At 33.4% G+C, this 20,828-nt stretch overlaps 1 protein-coding gene across 11 annotated transcripts in view; it reads left to right on the forward strand.

Moving 5' to 3' along the window:
• Positions 1-20,624, forward strand: part of LOC137630595 (latrophilin Cirl-like) — a 93,366-nt gene extending 72,742 nt beyond the window's left edge. For 2 of the 11 annotated variants that reach the window (XM_068362171.1, XM_068362173.1), the window contains 4 exons: positions 2,718-2,886; positions 4,801-4,962; positions 15,247-15,510; positions 16,893-20,624. In XM_068362171.1, the coding sequence (XP_068218272.1) occupies positions 2,718-2,886; positions 4,801-4,962; positions 15,247-15,510; positions 16,893-18,047 (1,750 nt within the window). In that variant the 3' untranslated portion in view covers positions 18,048-20,624. Of the gene's footprint in view, positions 1-2,717; positions 2,887-4,800; positions 5,852-15,246; positions 15,511-16,892 lie in introns of all 11 variants that reach the window. The other 9 variants (XM_068362172.1, XM_068362182.1, XM_068362175.1 and 6 more) reach the window with 8 other exon arrangements.
• The last annotated feature ends 204 nt before the right edge of the window (positions 20,625-20,828 follow it).

The following is a 20,828-nucleotide window of genomic DNA, read 5'->3' on the forward strand; positions in this document are numbered from 1 at the left end:
GTCATGAAAATATATAGTATGCTCATTTTAAATAGACTAGAGAGAAAGATTGATGAAAAGCTGAGAGAGGAACAAGCAGGATTTCAAAAAGGTAGAAGTTGTTCTGACCAAATTTTCATTTTAAGACATGTTTTACAGGAATGTGTAGAATATAGAAATCCACTTTTGATAGCATTTGTGGACTAAAAACCTTTGTTAGTGTGCACCAGCCAATTTTGTGGAGAGTCCTGCATTATTATGGAGTTCCTCTTAAATAAATAAATTTGATTAAGTCTGTTTATGAGCATAGCAAGTGCAAAGTTAATGTTAATGGAGTCCTATCAATTAAATTTCCAGTGAAAAGGGGAGTACTCCAAGGAAATGTACTGTCATCTATTTTGTTTTTCTTTCTCATGGATTTTGTAATGCATAGAACAGTTGGGGATGGCGGAGAAGGATTGGACTCTATTGGTCACCGGAAATTAGTCAACCTAAATATGCTGATGACGTTGTCCTTATTAGAAAATCGCCACAAGACTTGCAAAGAAGAAAGACAGAGATGATGAGTATGCAATGGAAGATGAAATATCGTTGAAAGGAGAAAGGATTAATGACGTGGAATCATTTAGATATTTAGGAACTGTGATCTTTAATACAGGGTCTTTAGAATTGGAGTTTATTGAAAAATTTAAAAAAGCAAATCAGGCAATGGCTATGTAAAGAAAATTTGGAAATCAAATCGCCTGAAATTACATAAAAATCAGGACATATATATCAGTTAAGTACTACTGTATGGACATGAGTCTTGGTATGACAATGAAACAGTATCCAACAGATTTTGTAGATCTGAGAACAAATCCCTTAGGAGAATATTGGGAGTTAAATGGTAGGACAGGATTAGAAATGAAACTATAAGAGAGATTACTCAAGTGGTATATGTGGATGAGATCATGGTGAGGGGTAGATGGAGACTGCGTGGGCATGCTCTTCACACTCCCCCTGAGAGAATACTGTAGTTTACCAAACTTTCAACTGGGCTCCACAAGGCACTAGAAGAGTTGTAAGACCCAGGCCTACATGGCTGAGGACAATGATGCGTGAATTAGGAGATGATGAATGTTGAAGTATTAATTTAAAACCTCAAGATAGAGACGAGTGGAGAAATCTAACCGAGGCCCTTTGCGTCAGTAAGCGTATGAGGAGATAATGATGATGAAAGGCCCAAAATATCCTGCTACACATTACTATGTGTAAATTCAGCTATTGGAACAAAATCTTGAAGGGAGAAGGAGGCAGAATAGCTTCCCAGTTATTGTATAGAGGAATGCCGTAAAGAATGCCTCCCCTTTATTAAACCTGTATCTTGGGAAATTCATGTACAGTAAAGTACTTTCAGAGACAATGGAGGTGTAGATAAAATTGATTTTCATGGTGTGTGGATGCAGAGTATTTGCTGGATATATTTTGAGAGGACTTGACTCTTTTCTTGCTGACATGCAATATGTACGAACCTTGGAAGTGGAATTTAATTAGGGATGAATCTGTTTTGTGCCCCAAAGTCATTCATTATAAAGGATTTTCACTTTTCATTTTACAGATCATGCAAAATTGCAATAAACCTGTGAAATTAATAAATTGGACTTCATTTTACCTGTAGTGAAGAGTTGATGGCCTAAAAGGAAGGCTTCTTGGCAGCATCAGACATGAGCATAACACTGTACTCACTGACTTTGCACTGATATTTTTCTTATTGGGGTTTTTACTCCTTTTCTGTTTGCCTTATATCTACCACTAACTTCCATAGGTCCAAATCATTACAAAACTTAACAGCTATGGTTTGTGGGTGTGCGTGGAGAGAGATAGAGAGATATGAGAAAATGATTATACCTTTTTCTTGCCGGCCATTATGTCATTGGGACACCCCTCCCAGCTGGACAGGTTCTGGCAAGTTGCTATTGCCCATTCAACTATTGAATTATCCTTTGATTTCTAGGTGAAAAAGTTTCAATAATGTCATTTGAACACTGATTTGTTGGAGTTCAGATGTATTCGGTTTCCAGGATTTTACAATAACCTATTATTAAAATATCACTCTTACTATTGACTAGGTAAATCATACTACATACAAAATTTAGTGTAAGACTTGACTGTTATAACTGCTTAATCAGCTATGTATAGTTCAAGCATTCACAGTACATTGCTAGGCCAGATTTTCTGAAAGTTAATTGTTGCACAACAATGAATTCATACAGGTAATGCATCTACTTCTCGTTTCTATTGAAATGTTTATATATTCAGCCATATTACAATGTGTGGAGCTGTATAGTGATCTTATAACTGGATAATGTTAATACCGTACTTCCTAGTAATACATTCACTATACCTATATTATTATTTTTGCTTTGGTTTACTGTAACTGTATATTCTTATACATTTTTTTTGTCTTTCTTGCATTGGCTTTATGTGCATCATTTAAATTAATATATTTTGTTTATATTGTACTGTTTTCATTATTACAGATTTGATTAACAATCATGTGAAGTATTTCTTATTTTTCTAAACCAAATTTTAGAGCAGCAAGGTCTCTGATGAATGATTCCTCAACCATTGCTGGAAACATTACATTTAGATCTATTTAATGTCTGCTCAAATAGTACTGAACTTTTCAATCGTTAACTGTACCAACAATATCGAGTTATACAGTACTGTGCAAGTTACCATTTCTAATATCTTTACAGAATATGGGTTCGAGGAGCAATGATGTTAGTTGTGCTGCTTGGGCTGACTTGGACATTTGGTTTGCTGTACCTCAACAATGCCACCGTCCTTATGGATTACATTTTCACTGTACTCAATTCTCTTCAGGGACTTTTCATCTTTATTTTTCACTGTGTACAGAACGAGAAGGTAAGTCAAGCCAGTGTATGAATGGAATGTTTTGTTTTTAGTGTGGCTAATTAAATACTGTAGTTGTCCTGGGTCTTTGCTTTCACTTTATTTCAGTGCGGATTCTAACATCACTTTGTAGCTTTATTATTTTTATGTGCAAATTCTGCAGCTAAGATCTCCTGTGATATGTTGTATGCATGGTTTCATTATAGTACTTGACACTCTTAAGTATTTACTAATCATCTTGTTTACTAATTTACTAATTATTCCCAAATTATTTCCCACCTTAAAGTGGAATTTTCTGAAGCAGTGAAAGTCCTCTTATTAGGTTTTTTATTTTTTTGCAAATACATCACTCATCCTTTAACTGAAAATTAACTGCCACTTGCTTTTGATGCTTATAATAAGCTATGCTATGACAAAAGCTTAACACAAAATGTCTTCATCTTTTCTGTATTTTAAGTATTTTTTAAAATTAAGATTCCTTATTTTCACCAAATTTTTTTGTGTTAATGAATGATTGTTTTGCCATTTTAACATATTTTGTCATTGTCTTGTATCAAAATTTTATGCCCCCTGTACCCAGTACTGTACTGGGTTTTATCCAAAAATGTGGAGATTATTTGCAGAGCAACAGAAATTGAAAAACGAGACTTAAATTTTCAGTAACAACAGTTCTAAATTTTTAAAGAGATTATTATTGTCGAGGTCTTTAATTAACTGCTATCATTTCTTCACATTTGTATATGTATTAATGGTTACCCTAAAATTAAGTTACTGCAATCGAGCTAGAGAAGAGGAGATACACTACATGCACTTTAGAAGGTAAATGATGCTTCAGGACCTGATTATTTATGAAATTTACATTTGTTGGTTACTACAATAGCTCAGTTGATTTATGACACTTTGCGTGAATAAAATCTTTTGTTTTAGTTTGTCATGAGCGTTTTGGTAGTGATAGCCGATGAAACAGTTCACAGGAGTTGATACTTATGCTTTGTAATATTAAGTTTGGGAATTTCTGTTTCTCTCAATTTTATATTGATTTGTTTTATTTAACTAACTTTTTATTGAAATTTTACCAATGGAGTCATGTTTGTGGGCATTTTGTTTCTTTCCATATACAAATGAAAAAGTCTCATTTTATTTTATAAAAAATATCCTGCTTTTCTTTATTTCCAACAGCTTTTCTCTCTTGGTTCCTACTATTCTCCCTAAACCTTATCTTAATAAAAGTATCAACATTATTATTTTTAATGATACAGTATATCATTTATACACTAATTCAACTTTTTGTGGTAATATTCAGTAACATTTTCCTTTTTTTTCTCAAGTGTTCCATTCATTTTATCTGTGGCATTTTTGCTAATTACCTATATCACTGAGTCATTAGGATTTTAGTTCTTCTAGTACAGTATTAAGATAATTAACTTTTTTTATTTATATCTATTTTTGTTACTTTTATTTTTGATTGATATAATCAGAAATTACTCAATAACCAGCATTATTTTCTCATATGTGTTCAAACTTACTATATTTTCAGTTAACACTTGCTTTTATATTTACTTGACTGGTTTTGGGCACATAACATTGCTCCTTAAGTTTATGTACATATTGATTTTCAAAATTAAGCACAGTATAATGACTATTAATATCTTGCTGTAATTATGTAGTGTTGATATTCCTAACCAATATGCCTATTACTAATCGTATGGTAACATTGAATGCAGTTTGTTATATTTGCTTTTTGTAAGTCCTTTTAGGTATTTGACGTAATTGTTCTCCATCCAGATTTTAGTGGAATTTTGATTCAGTTTTTTGTTTAAAGGGTGGGAGGTGTGCAAGACTTCACCTTTTTGTAATTAGTTTATGAAGGAGGAGGAAGTGAATTAGTGTTTGTGGGTACACCTAGTGAGTGTTTGTACCTTTTAGGTGAAGAAGGAGTTACGTAGGGCTGGGCGGCGCCACCCATGGCTACGTGCGTGTTTGTGTGCTGCCCACGACCGCTCGCACACCACTACCAAGGACGCCCGCACCACTTCCCACAATGCTGCCTCACACTCTCACTCCAATTCGCACGCTTCGCATACCACAGTGGGTACTTCCTCCCACCACCCACACATTGACCCAGGATCACCTCATTCCCCAAGCCATATCCAATTGCCCTCCAACCTTAATTCTTTTCCTGCCCATCATTTGCCTCATTCCCATACAACCACAACCATTGTGGATGAAAATGGATGCCCTGTTGGGGCTCTCAATGCTGCCTTCAATTTGCCATCTCTACCCAATGCCGCTTCCACATCCGAATCTACCTCCTCCTCTTCCACTTACCCTCCTGATTACCAAAATTCTTTACCCTTTCATATCCAACAGATGAATGCAGCTCAGATTTATTCATCTCCTCCCCCAACTCCCAATCTTTCACAGTTATATGAAATGGCTGATCCAGTGTTAGCTGCAGATCACCAACAGCAACAACAGCTTCATCACTACATTCAACCCCGTTCTAATCCTCTCCCCCTCTCACCTCATCAAGGTGCTCATCACCAGACAATATCGACCCTCTCCATCAGTCCCACCATGCTTCAGGCAGCACTCTCTTCACTTCAGCATTCTAAAAATCCCAAATCTTTAGCAACTTTAGATCACCACCATTATCATAATTTGCTTCAACTTCCACTTTCAGCTGTTCATTTGACCCATGATGATTCCAATTATTTGCAACCTAAATCTCATATAACATCCAACACCTTAACTAATACCCACTTGCCTTCAACTCCTGTAACAATCCATTTAGATAAAAGGTCCTCTCAGAATGATCACTCTCCTCAAATCCATCCTACTACCACTTCCATTTCCACAACCACCACATCCATCACTGCTACCACCAGCCCTGAAGCCCCTGTCACGCCCAAGACTGCTAAAGTCCCCCCTCGTAAGCCGGAGAGGCCTCAAAAGAACAACAACAACAAATTTAAAGGTATTGTGTGTAGATTTCAAAAAGAAGACGATTAGATACGCTCGCACGCTACAGTGATAACCTAATACTTTAAACCCATTAGTCAGTACCCCACAATCGAGGGATGCTTCTTTTAACTGGCGATCACAGGGTACCGGGACTTCCTTGCAAAAGTCGCTGCAATAAAGGATGAAGATGCTAATACAGTAATGCTTTCCTTTGAATTTTGGGTAAATGGATTTTTATAGATACTCCTTTGCATCAGGTATTGGCGCATGTTAAGTGATATTAATATGTTTTGTTTAGATAGTGGTGTTTTCAAAATACAGGCAAGTGATCCGACTCAGAAAAACATAGTTTTCATACAAGCACTAGTCACACATTTAGCTTAGCTACGATGCCACACTTACAACACTGGCCATGGTGGTGGGTAGTGGGCTGCCAGATTATCTCTTTTATCTCTTTAGTGTTAGAGATAACCTTTTAGCTGTGTGTGAAAGAAATGTGATATTGGAGGAAGAAGTCTATTTGATCGTTTTCTCTTCAGTTTATATTTGTGAGGTTGGTGCTGGCTTTTGGATAATAACGCAGATATAGCAGATAATGAAAATGGTTTATTTTCAAGGGTAAAATAAACCGGTGATGGGTCCATGAAATAATCTGCATGGGGCTGACATAGCATAACCATATCAAAGAAAAATGTGCATGAAAATATGGAAAATGTGAGATGTAAACATGGACTTGACATCTCCAGTAAAGAATAAGATAAAAATCTATTGCTATTACTGTAATAACCCTTTTAAACAGCAACAACAGCTTTAATCATTTTCTTTAGTTTCTGTTTATTATACTGTTAAAGTCATTTTATTTAACCAAGGTCCAGGAAGTAAAACCACCTGAGAAATTCCAGTTAGTAATTTAAAATGATTATTGGGGTACAAGTGGAATAAGTGTAGCTTACAGTGTGTGCTTCCTCGGGAATTGGCAGGATAAAATTATATATAAGAAATATTTTCAAAGAGAAAATTTTACATTTGACAAATATAGATTTTATAAATTGGAATACTGTAATACTAAAAAATTAGGAATACTGTAATAGACAAAGAAAATATACAAGCAAAATTATTGTGAGGAAAAAATTATCATCCTCTCTCTCCCATAGGTAGTAAGGGAAAGGGCCCTTTTACTGTCATAATATTTCTCAAATATGTATTTAAAAATAAAGATAAAAGCAGAAATTATTGAAAAAACTAGAGATTACTGGTAGGTATTCTTAAGGGTGAATCGATTGAGAAGTTGAACTTCCATCTCAAATACTTTAACAAAGTTGCAAAGGTTAAAGTAGATAGCAAAATGATTATGAAATTTGGGATGCAGTATTTAGCATTAATCACTTCTTTATTTTTTATGTGCTACCTATGCAAAATTACTTATAAAGAACACCTATTCTGATATAAAACTATTACCAACAACCAAAAAAGTACCATGCATATAAATATTTTTTGTTCTTTCATTTTTACTGCTATAAAATCTTAAAGCTGTTGCATTTCCTCTCTATTGCTTTTCTTGAAGGAAATTAAGTTATTCAGGAGAGGCCACATAGGTAACAAATTCTCTGTAGGGACTCCATAAGGGTTAAAATGGCTTTAAGTGAACTGTTACATAGGTAGTGTTCAGTATTATGGAAGACTGCTTTTCATGTTTTCATTTTGATAATTGTATTTTAAAATCCTTTGACAGTGTAAGATTTCTTCAGAGTTAAAAGGATGGCAAAAATCTTATTAGAGTACAAAAATAAATTAGCATTCATTTATAATATTAAAGGTTAAATGTCTTTTTTTTTTTTTTTTTTGCTCAATTTATGATTAGTATAGGTAAATTCTCTTAGGTAAAACTAAAAGTTCATCTGCATGTTTGATCTTATTTTTAAGATATAAAAGTAAAACATGTAATAGGTCTTGTTTATAAATCATAGTTCACAAAAAGCTTATGTCTAAATGGCTAGGTGTGAATAATCTATGTTAAGTTTTGCGAAATTTCATATATGAAAGGATACAGAAGTGGTAACTAAGGCATATAATATCCAGTTCTCAACTTTTTACATTTAAACGTACATCCTCTTTATTCTTGAATCTATTTATAGAATTATCAATTGTGATACAAATCTAAGATCTCATTGATAACTAAAATAAAAACTATAAAGTAACAAACAAGATTCACAGAAAATCTTAGACTGTCTTAGGTTACTTTTGTTTATGGAAATCCATATAAGACAAGACTAAATCAAATATCTTTGTATATCTACCCACAATTTTTCAAATGAGCTAGTTTCATAGTTTAACTTCATAGTTTAACTATCACTCTAAATTAGTAAACATTTTGATAAGGAAATGAGGACAAAGCAGTAAGAATATTATATAAAAAGCAAAATTGCGCCAAATGAAAGATACTGTACGAGAGAGAATAAACAAATAAACATATTTTCATTATGACATTTACCTTTGATATGAAAAGGGGGAAAAGAAGACAAGGCAACTAAAATAAGTACTGTAATCTAATTTTGTCCTCCTTTATATGCATGTAGGACTACAGTATAAAAGGAAAATAGAGGTAGGGACTTTGATGGTTGACATTAAGATTTGGGTAGTTGATTGCAGCCGAATATCAAGGTAAACGATAGTACAAAATAATTAATGCAGTTTGGTGGCTCCTATGCAAAATTGAATACCACTTTTTCTCTGAAAAGGTAAATATGACTATTTCAAAGGCTCTTAATATTGACCTACGTACAATATACTTAATAGGTAAAAGTTTACGTACACTATATTTAGCCACCTTATTATATTCCACCTTCCAAAAAAAACAATAGTGATTAAAACCAAAAATGCCCACATCCAAGTGTATATGCAAAGATACTCTATAAACTTATCTGAATCTATGGGTACATAAAATTTGGTCAAATTTTATTGTTCTCTATATATGTTCTATACAGTACTGTCCATTTTATTTGTAATCATATGTCAGAGATATGTTAGTGTACTGTACACCTGAAAAAGCTAAGGATGACATTCAAGATAAAGTACAGTACTTGTTTGTCAAAGCTAGGACTATTATATATATTTATATTTCCAAGCGAACTATGTGGCATTAAATTTTCTGTTGGAGCCTATAAACTACAATGACCTTTTGACTGTCATTAGCCTTGCTATTTCACCACAAACTATAAAAGTGGACGTAATGACTGAGAGGTAATTGCACCCAATTCCACATAATTTTTTGTATATGTTAGTCGTAGGTTGTTCTGTCCTTTGAGTCTACTATACGCAGAAGAAGTTGACAAAATTGTTGTGTGTGGTGGTGAGGCTGAGTACTCAAAGGTCAAAATCCATTACAGTACTTAATTCCTAGTCCAGGTATTCTTTTTATTCAAAACATTTTTAAAAGTTTCACCCCCCCTTGCATATTTTGTATTGCAGTGTACCTTATGTGCTTTATTTCCCTTTGAGTAATGTATTTTTAATATGAAAATACTTTGGCTTGTTTTTTGTCCATATAACTGCTCCATGACATTATTTTGCTTTAATGAATTATTATTCTTGCTCTTATTTTACCTTTTCATCATTTTAACTTGTTTAATTTGGCATTAATTTTCCTTAGACCCTTCATTTTAATTATCACTTATTGTTGTCTGCGTATTCTGTTTTTACATTCTGTGTTTAATATACTTAATAATCATGAAATATTATGAAGTTTTAATCGAGTGAAAAATATCTATCTGACATTTGAGCATGTTGTTCTTTTATTTACACAAGATTTAACATACAGTATACAGTAATTCTACTCTTATTATCGGAGAAAATGAACACGATACGAAGATTTAGTCAATTTTTTTTTTTTTTTTTCATTTCAATTTGATTGTGTTGGTGAATTGTTCTGTATGAAGAAAAAAGTTCATGTTATGCTACATGCTTTTTGAATGATTGAGGTTAGTCTGATATTACATATACCTCAGTTACACACAACTGTTGAAATATTGGACTGTCAAAGGTGAATATAATTAGAAGAAAAATCTGCTTATTTTTGTCACTTGTTACCATTCAAAACTGCAGTTTTAATAAACTTTCTCGTGGCCATCAGCTCGTATAAACATTTGGTTTTGAGTATGAAAGCTTGTGAAAAATTTTTCTAACACCACGTCATAGTTCAATCTTTGATAGTTTACAATGAAAAGCAGTTCAGTAATTTATTGACATATCATATACTGTACTGTGCATTTATCATGATTTTAATTAGTCATTTACACTTTATTCAGTGGATCTGTGTTTTTTATGTGAAGGAAATTTGGTTTATGACTTGTTCCCGCACACATTTATCAACCTAATAACACCATTAGGATGGTGTATTTAGCAATATATATTTTTTTTTTTTTTTTATAACGACAGCATCTAATGAGAGGAAGGTTAAAGTTTTTTAATCTATTGCTGCAGCATAATAATGTTCTGTAATTTAATTCATCTTAAATTTCCTTGATATGCACATAAATAAAAGTGTTATGAAAGGTGAATGGATACATTAATTTTAACTACCATTGAATACACTACTTTAGAGAAATATGCAGGCATATCAGAAATTATAACTGAAGGTTAGAAAAAATATCTAGATAATATTAAGAGTGAGGCTGTTTATTTGATATCATATTTTATTAACTCATGCTGTTTGTTTTAGTTAAAGATCGTGTGCCCGGTATGATCTAGCCCAAATAATGACCAGCTGATTAAAGAGATATTATGTACTGGTAACACTACATAGTTCATACTAGTTAATTGTTAAAGAAAAATAATTTAAACTTGTACTTTTTACATATACAGTACAGGAATTAAAGATAATGTGAATACTGTAAACACCTCTTTTGATTAATGATTTATAGTTAGAAATGTATATCTCTTTTGATTAATGAGTTATAGTTAGAATACGTATATCTCATAATCAACGTTTTCTTTATGATTGTACACTAACATTGACATGTTTTATCTGACTTGTGCAGGAAAGAATTAAAATATTATGAAGTTATATAAAATATTTTTGAGTGGAGGTGATGGTTACCAGTTGTAGTGAGCTATCTTTTAATAAGATGAAAACCCTCGCTTTACTTTCATGAGCGTGATATTCTTGTCATTCTCGCTGCAAAATAGTCTTCTTGACAAGTTACAGAATTGCAATTTATTGTTTCCAAATATGTTTTTACTGCTATGCCCCAGCTAATTTATGCATGGCACTCAATCTATTCCTGGTCACAGGTTTTACTTTTGTACTCTCATGGTTCTTTATGACCTGTGTCTCATTCAAAGGCAAATGTTCTGTGTACGTACTAGCATCAAAACAAGAGATGCACGCAGATATTGATATTTGGACCCGGTGATTTTCCTGAATTTTACAGTAGTATTCTATGTACAAAAAGTAATATGACTAGTATTCCTCTGTCAGTTTGATGGACAACATGATGATGCAGGATTCTCATGCATGAGATACTACATTACCAGACTATAAAATGTTTGTAGCCATTCAGGAACTTCTAATAACACTTTGTCTGATATTTGGGTTACAGATTTTCTGGCTACCCAAGGATCTGAGTGATGCTACTTTATGGTGTATACAGTAATCCCTTGCCATTTTGCCGTTCAGCTGAGTACATCGCAGCTTTATAAATATATTTTATGTAAATCTATATTGCGACTTCTCTTTATATTGCAGTAGTCATGTTTGGGCCTGAAGATGAATAAAGTAAATTACAGTAATGCTGTATATACTTTTGTAACTTGCAATCTCGCATTGTGTACAATCTCTAAATTTTCTATTATAAAATATTATTTTATCACATAGCTTGTGTTATCATGCCAGTTCCTTATTTGAGACCAAATTATAAAAAATGAATTTTTTATCCTAATTTTTAGTTCAATAAGTAAAAAAACCATAAAAGCATTATATTGGTAGTAACGCATATGGCTGTAAACATAGAACGAAAAACAGCGGTTTTCTAATGAACAACTAATATTTTTTTTCATTCATATATACAGTACATGAGGATATAGGATATATCTGGAATAAAGTAAGTCTTAGCTTGAAAAGTATTTAAAGAGTATATAGCAGGTTGATAAAAGGTTAAATATATAAGGAAAATTATAAAAAGAATTGAAAGATGGTAAAAATGGTAAGAAAAAATGTATCGTAGATTTTTTTATATATTGTGCTTTGCTGTTTTTCATCTATCATAGGGAGTACTGGAACGGAACCCGCAATAGTCAAGGGATTACTGTATCTCACTTTTGTTATCATCTCTTGAGTTTAGAAAGTGTAATATTCTTATTATTCTAGGTGGAACTACATGTGATTGCTTTTGGCGTTCTATTTCACAAGCCTGAGAGAAGAAAATTATCCTGAATCAAGGAATAATGAAAAATTCACAGCCTTCTCTTTAATTCTAACGTAGCCCTTTTTTGGCATGAATTTATTCCCTTAATTGTCTATCTTTATTTACAGCTATGCATAGTCACCTATCATAGTGACACTCTTCTTTGTTTTAACCTGTTGTTATGATTATGGCAAAGGAAACCTCTATTTTATACTCTTGGACAGTATAGCATTTTTTCCCATAGAGCTCTGCAATCACTATTGCTTGTATGATGGGTCCATCAAGCATTATTATCTGTAGTGTGTTTACAATTTATACCTCTTTTTGCCGATGCCACATAACTCTCAGACTCGGTCACATAGTCTCTAGTGACCTTTGTACCAGTCACTTCATTTCAAAGATTTATTTTTGATTTGTGTAAAGCCTTCTATGTATCCAGATTAGTGCCAAAGAAGTTAGCACCTTTATTGTGACATGTCTTATCCAATGTCTTTTCTTAATTATATGAGTTTTCCCTTTTTGGAACCTCCATATTTTTCATTCTGTGATACATGTACAATATATGTATTCCAAGGAATATAGAAGGGATATAGAAAATTTACTTTTTCACTCTTCTCTTTAAGCCCGGAAAGTTATCAAATTATTGATGGTAATTACATACAGTATGAGGGTTGTTAGGATGTAGGTTAGTTTTTCTCACGCAATCATAATCCCAGTTTTAGAATCCTTGTCCATATGTATAGTAAGAAGTTTTAGTACCATAGCTTCCTGTCACTGGGTGCTGTCCTAGTATCCACCATTCTCATGCCCTATTGACATTTTATTTTAAATACACGACTCTACTTGTACAGCATAGGGGGAAAGTTCCAAAGTAAAGTTTGCTTTTTTTAACATTGAAGTAAATCCTAGTTCATCCTGTCATCTAACCCAACAGTGTAAGATAATAGAAGAATGATAGTTTGTAGCGAGATAGCGGTGTTGTTATCCCATCTGTGAAAAGTAGCTCACTGACACTGCGTAACTATCATTGGTACCACACAGGTATCTTAATGTAATGTCTTTATTTGTAAGACTTGACATGCATATATAGACACGGAGGTATTTTATGTAACTTTTGAATTCATGAAAATTATTTTTATTTATGTCACAAATCATCAATTTAAATTTTAGAAATATTGTCTTTTCAGGTACCTAATTTTGAATAGTATTTTGGACAATATGCAATGTATTGAAATCTAAGTTGGGTTTTCTTCCCAAGACAACAAGTAAAAGTTATTACTGTATTCTTTAAATACACTCAAGATAGGATATAAATGATAGGAATAGTTCTGATTGTGAATGTTGTTAATCTTGAAATTTGATATAAAATCAACAAAAAATAGTGCATTTGTATACAATTGGATATTAAGTCAAACAGAACTAGGATATTATATGAAGAACACAGAGTATGTTTAAGTAAGGCACCAGTATTTTTAGCAGTTTAATAGAACTTATATACAGGCAATGGGAATGACTTTACTTGCAGTTTTTAAACTTATTCTTGGTTAATTTTAGTTTTTCTAAATGTACAAAAAAGAAATCTACTCAATTCCATGATAACTTAAACGTCATAGCTATTAATATAGGGATAATTGTGAAAAACTGATACTGCACTAGTACAATGCTGGTTGATCTATTTATGCTTGTAACTAAAGTAGGTACTGTAAAGTCTCCTTTTGCACTATATATTTTTGTTTTCATTCATTTAGGGTAAATTTAGCAAGAAATGTCTAGAATAAAGCAACTTCAGACAATTTACTAGTACAGTATTTGCAGTAAGAAATTTAAGGCACTTTCCATTTATTTATGGAGACTCAATACATCATTTGTAGCACTCTTTACAATAATAGGTACACAAGTTCAACAAACTAGGAAATCTTTGGTATCTTTTGTTATTGTATAATGATATATATATATATATATATATATATATATATATATATATATATATATATATATATATATATATATATATATATATATATATATATATATATATATATATATATATATATATATATATATATATATATATATATATATATGAGACAATAGAAAGACCTGAAAACTATGGTACAAGCTTGATAAAGTCATAATCTCGGATTAATCCAGGCCACCCATAGTAGGGTTAAAACCCATAACTCAGGGTTTTAGTTAAATTGTTTAAATATGGAATTTACTAAGTGTTCGGTATCGTTTAAAAGTTTTTTTTCAAAGCTTAATTTCTTTCATAAGTTAGGCATGATAGTAATATCAGTAATCTTATAAATTCGACCTTTAATATTAATGTGGGGTGAGATTCTGCTTAAGATAATTAGCATTATAATAGAATTAAGCTATGATTATCCAGTGGAAGGAGCTTAGCTGTGGACAGAAGGTAGCTGATTTTAGCCAGCAGCTATTATTAATCAGTACAAAAATATTAATTTTGGAAGAAAAAATGTTGTTCAGTGTTCATTGGCTTTTCATTTTGCAGCCTAATGTATTTTGAAAGAATTTAGTTAGTTTATCCCAAAATCGTAAAGAATTTATCCCTGAGTTTAGTGACCAAAATAAATGGAAGATTTTTAGATGTAGTTTTGTGTACTGCAGTGTATATGAAACTTAAAGAAGTAAACGAGGTATATTCACTGTCACAAGTATTTGTGATCCTCTCGACCGGGTGTTTTGCAAGTCACTAATTTAGTTTGGTATGAAAATGGCTTTGGTACTAAATATGTAGGTGATGGTTGGCTTTAATCCTAATATACATCATATCCTGAATCCTTACCATATCATTACCCTGTGGTCCTTAGTGTGTTTCTACCAGTAGTATAATACTTGTTTGAAATCTTAAAGCTTGTCATATAGTACATGATGAATCACTTGAGTTCAGATTTGATAAAAATTGGGTGTATACTGCACAAAAGTTCAACTTGACATTTGGTTAAAAACTGACTGGTACTTTATGGTTGGTTGACATTATCAGCTGGTGCCCCACTTGACATCCGGACGTTGGACCCAGGGGGCAAGCAAGGCCAACAACACATCATCTTCACAAGCGGGAACCATGAGTCAGCCCCAGCCACCACCTACAATGACACCTGTCAGGGGGGGATCCCTCTCAAGAGCATCCATGTCGCGGGGCTCTCTCTCTCGAACTCCTCAGAGGAACAGCAGCGGCCGCTCTGCCCGCCATCTTCACCACACTCTTCACACCCGCACTGTAACAGCTCACGACCATGATGATGAGGTGAGCGTGTGATGCGTGTACACTCCACCAGTAAATAATCATCAAACTGCATCACTACAAGGGACTACAAAAAACTTTAGCACTCCACTGTGTACATAAATTGATTTGCACTTGTGACACGTTTAACAATTTTTTCTCATTACCAAAGATTAGAGGAGAGTATGACTGATGCTGATGTAGTGAGGAGAAACTAATAGAGATGGTACTCCTTTGTAAAGTTATTTTATGTAGGTTTTTTTTTTTTTCAAGAGTTGTGCCGTAGAAGGCTTGATTTCTTATGAAGGGAATTGGTTCTCATTTGTTACCTCCATTTACCATCGACAGTTTAGTCTATTTATACTTTAAGTGAGTAGGTTGTGGGATATATTGTATGGCATTATAGACATGTAAATTAATACATCTTGTAGATGTTCAGTTTTTGTTGGTGATAACAATACGATAAGTGAAAACATCTATGAGTTTCATGAATTCCTGGTATTGTGATTTCAGTCAACTTTCATAATACATTCAATGTCATGATTTGTCAAGGTTTAACAGAAAATTAAATCAATTTATTATAAATTTCATATTGTGATCCAGGTTTCAAGAACATCAAACAATAGAACATTATCTAAAATATTTATATTTCAAGGGTTTAACCTCAGCTTCTTTTCATAACCCACCTCTCTCTATGGTATCTGCATGGCATTGACGGCAACTAATAAAACTACTAACATATTACCATGGTAATGCCTCCTTTCTCTTTAGTTTGTGGCAACCATCCATTTATTGTTTCTTATCAGTTTCCCTAGTATCTGTCACTTGAATAGTAAGGAAAAACCAATGTTCCATGTTATTTGCCTTAGATGTTTTAAGTCCCTTTGCTATGCTCAGATGTTAATTTAAATTTTATAGTTATATCAATTGTAGGAACATATAAGGGAACTGGATGTAGCTGTATCATTTTTGGCCCTTTAAGGTTCATATTTTGGGGAAAAATTGAATTTAGAGTTAATGATGTTCTTTATTCAAGAAAGTAGTATACACATCAAGATACACAGACTTTATTTGTTTTTGCCTGGAATCCCATGATTATTCACTATATCCACTCTCCTTCCCATATACCGCTGTCCAAACCTCACCTTTTTGTGATAAGAAGTAACAGCTGTTTATTACCTGATTTCTTAAAAATGGAATATACAGTAATTAATATGCAAGACTTATTCTCATTCTGAGCATACTGTAATATTGTAATGTTCATAATGATAATTTCTGCAAGAAGTTTTTATAGGTTAAGTGTTTAATTTGTATTTTGGCTGATGATGTTTAAAAAGTAAAGGATAAAAGTAATGAATAACTTAGTTTTTATTTGTGAAAATTAGGGTTTCGATGAATGATAGTAGATGTTTAATTTCTTTCAGAAATACTCCTTCAAATCTAGTGGACGTGACAGTGGCCATGGGGGCTCTGAACAGGAAGATTCACCACGCACTGGTTCTGCTGCCAAACTAGCTGCTCTCCACCTTAATAATAGTGTTGCACCTCACTTAGCACCAGATCATCTTGTTAATCCCTTTACTGCCAACAATGGAGCTGTTGCTGCAGCAAATATAGTTCATGAACAGGCTACACCTGGACCAGAAGCCTTGTTGCCAGACTATCGCTTGGCTGAGGGAACTCCAACATTAAGAGTTCCGGCAGGCAACAGTGTCATTGGTAGAGGTCATCGGACGCATTCTCCTTGGAATCACACATACACTGAAATACCCGACGGAGCACAAGCAAGCCGACAGTCCAATATGGAAGGTGGTACTGATCCAGTTTATGAGGAAATTGAACGGGAGGTTAGATCTGACTTGCAGATGAGTGATTTAAGTGATGAAGATGGAAGGCGACATAGTTCAGACATATCTCGTCAGTCATCCCGTAGTTATGGTGACCATCGACCTCTTTTACCTTATACTTTGTCAGAGCATCATCATTCTACAGTCCCTCACCATCATCAATTTACACATTATGATCCCCGCTTCAAGGCACGTGTACGTCACCAGGATAATATTGAAGACCATCATAGCCGTACACTTCCAGGGAGCCGATTGGGCCCTCAGTTAGATCATACTGTAGTTAGCCCAGGTCATATCTTGCCAATGACACATGCTGCAGTAACTTCAGCCCATGCTCTACCCCATGGGAATGGTCATATTGCTTCACAACAGTTTATCGACAATGGATCTCTCGGTGCAAATAGTATGCATCATATGTTAGATGGTGGTAGGCAGATAGTCGAGTACAATCAGGCTATGCTAGCAGCATTAGGAGGAGGACATACTCTCCCTGTGGTCCATCCACTTAGTGAACCTAACTTGAGAAACTGGGAAGCAGCTCAGAGGCACCGCGATCTCCAACAACTTCAACAGTTAGGGGAAATGACTGTAGCTGTTTTGAGTGGGGAGCAAGTGGTATGTAAACTCAAGCCTCCATTAGCTCCTATACATGAAAATTCAGCTGGAGTACAGGCAGAGCGGCATCCACCCCCTCCCACCTATAGCCACTGCTAGGGCCTCTGTACAGTTAGTGTTTTTGTACATATGTGTATAGTGCTTTAAACCCATTAAAGGCCTTTATGCTTCATGAGTGTAGGTGTGCAAGTGACAACTGTACTCAAGATAATCATTATGATAGGGTAATTTGCATTTAGAAAAAGACTTGACATGGAGCAGTGTCCTCTGATAACTGATGAAAAGTGAGTAAATAGCCACAGCCACATTATATAAGTGATTGAGGAGAACCACTTACCATTGTCCTAGTCAGGCCCTCTGTAGGAGGATTGCAACTATAAAGAAACTTAAGAATTGTGGTTCCTCTCCTGCCTTTCAGAAAGATGTAACACTTCAGTGGTTATGTGATTGAAGAGTGTATTTTTGCAAATAGAAACTGAAATGTCCAAAATAGCACAATACAGTACAGTGTATGGAGTGTAATGTATGTGAAAATTTGTGGATGCATACAGCATATGTCAGTGCTGAATATTTTACTGTGAAAAAACTCAAAAGTATTTCAGAATCTGCTAACAAACTTACAAAGAGCAGAAGATGAAGTGTTCAACTTATATTGCACATTTGAAACAAAATTATATAGATAGGCACAGTAAGGACAAATTTTAAAAGTTTTTTTTATGTAGTGACTACTGAAACAAGTCTAAAAAATATTTCTTCAAGCAATACAGTATCTATAGATACATTATACAGTACTACAGATGTGGCCGAACATATTTAGACTTTGTTTTGCTAATTTCTGCTTTGTTAATGAAAAAGTTTCATTGATTAACTCATCCTAGTTCAGATAATAGCTCATACCATACTTTTCAAGACCTTTTTTTCTAATGTAGAATGCGTTTTTCTTGTGATATGAGGATTATCAAAGGGAAAAATGTTAATACTGGTAGCAATTTAATCTTCGTGATTGTTCTTGGAACTTTTGTTTGCTACGTGATCCGTCGTCATCATTCCAAAGGATCTGTCAAGTTTACAATCCCTGTTCAGGATTACATATAATGCTTCACTCTTATTTGTGCTTTATATTCTTTCTTAGAGGTTTTAATATTCTAATCTATTAATCTAGGCTGTTTTGACTTCAGGTAAATAGCTTGTTTTTTAACGAAAGAAAAAAGAATTATTTGTTGCTAAGTAAAGTTTTTGTTTTGAGAAACATTAACATGTGAAAAACATCTGCCATTACATTTCCGCAGTATCTGAAGGTACTCAAAACTCAAAAAAAAATTTAAAAAATAAAAAGAGTAATTTCTCAGTTGTGGAGATTATTTTCACATTGTTTTCGTTGTTCAATATTTCAAGAGAGAACTTGGTATAGTGTTGTCATATTTTTCTTAGCCCATGCAACATAATTCATCAACTCATTTATTCACTATAGAAACTGCATAATAAAAGTAAAGGATATTTATGAGTCAGTATGAATGAAGAACTACTTTGCCGGTAACTAGCTTCTGGGAAATAATTTTCTTTTTTATTTTGTGTATACTTGATATTTGCTTGTACAGTACAGTGCTTGCTAACACATCAGTACATGATTTTTACACACAGAAATTTCAAAATTGCTTTCTATCAATTGAAGCTTTAATAGCTGCTCACAATTTACATTAAGAATTTAGCTTGTGCATTTATCCAAAGGAATTTGAATTTTAGTGGGATTAAACATCTAAACTGGAAGTGCTGCTTGCTTACGGTAGATAGATCATTTCACCTACACATGGGACCAATAAATATAGTTTGAAACCTAATGTGCTGTACAGTAGTTTGAATTTTTCTTATTTGTGAGAGTTGTGTATATTTGTTATGACATTACTTTGATAGACATTATTTTGTTTGAATCTTTTGATAGGTATATGATGATGAACATATCAATCTTGGAGTGTCACTACATTTTTATTCAAATGACTCTTTCATGGCATTATTCACTGATTAAGTTTCAGAACTTGAAATGTTTATTGCTGAATTTGATTTTGGTCATCCATTACTTTTGTAGCAGTTCATCATTATGGTGTAAAGTTTGTCCCATATTGAAACTCAATCTATATTGCACTTGCCTGCTGTATATATTTGTATTATTTACCTTGTGCAGTGCATTTTATTTTGTATTACATGATTCTTGGTAGAAATTACAAGGGTGTTTTTTTTAAGAGTTGAAAGTATATTGTTATTCTAAATGCACTTTTAGATTTTATCACAATCGTGTAAGGAGATTTAGTTGTTGATTTTTTTGCTTGCTTTTTTACATTTATATATAGAAAACTCTTCTTGCTGATATTTTCAGAAAGTGAAACGTACCAGCTTGATGTGTGAAACTACCCTGAATTTTTTGTTGCAAAGATATTACTTGCCATGTTCTCTCTAACAACTTATTTTCAGTTTGTTGTGTATTATAATATAGAGCCATAGCCAGGAAGGCAACAGCTCTGGATTACAAAATGGTAAATCTAAAAACCTCCCAACTTTTCTGTGCCTCTCTCTTATGTGTAGTCATTGTATAGAAACTGCTCTGTTTTGTAATATTTTGTATGTAAACTGTGATACATGTATTAAATAAAATCTATCGCCAAATTGATATCAAATAAATTATTGTGAAAGATAAACATAATTTCTGGAACCTCTGTATTTTAATGTGAGGCAGTTTTATTTACATGTCATATTATTGTCAACAGGTAATCTTGACTATGCTTCACCTTACTGGCTAGATCTATAAATGTGATGATGTTTAGCCCAGCTGTTGCCTTTGTCGTTTGCTGCCTACCCCTCTGGCCGATGTAGTTCCTGTGGCCTTAT

The sequence above is a fragment of the Palaemon carinicauda genome, chromosome 38 (assembly GCF_036898095.1).
Source record: "Palaemon carinicauda isolate YSFRI2023 chromosome 38, ASM3689809v2, whole genome shotgun sequence".
Lineage (NCBI taxonomy): Eukaryota > Metazoa > Arthropoda > Malacostraca > Decapoda > Palaemonidae > Palaemon > Palaemon carinicauda.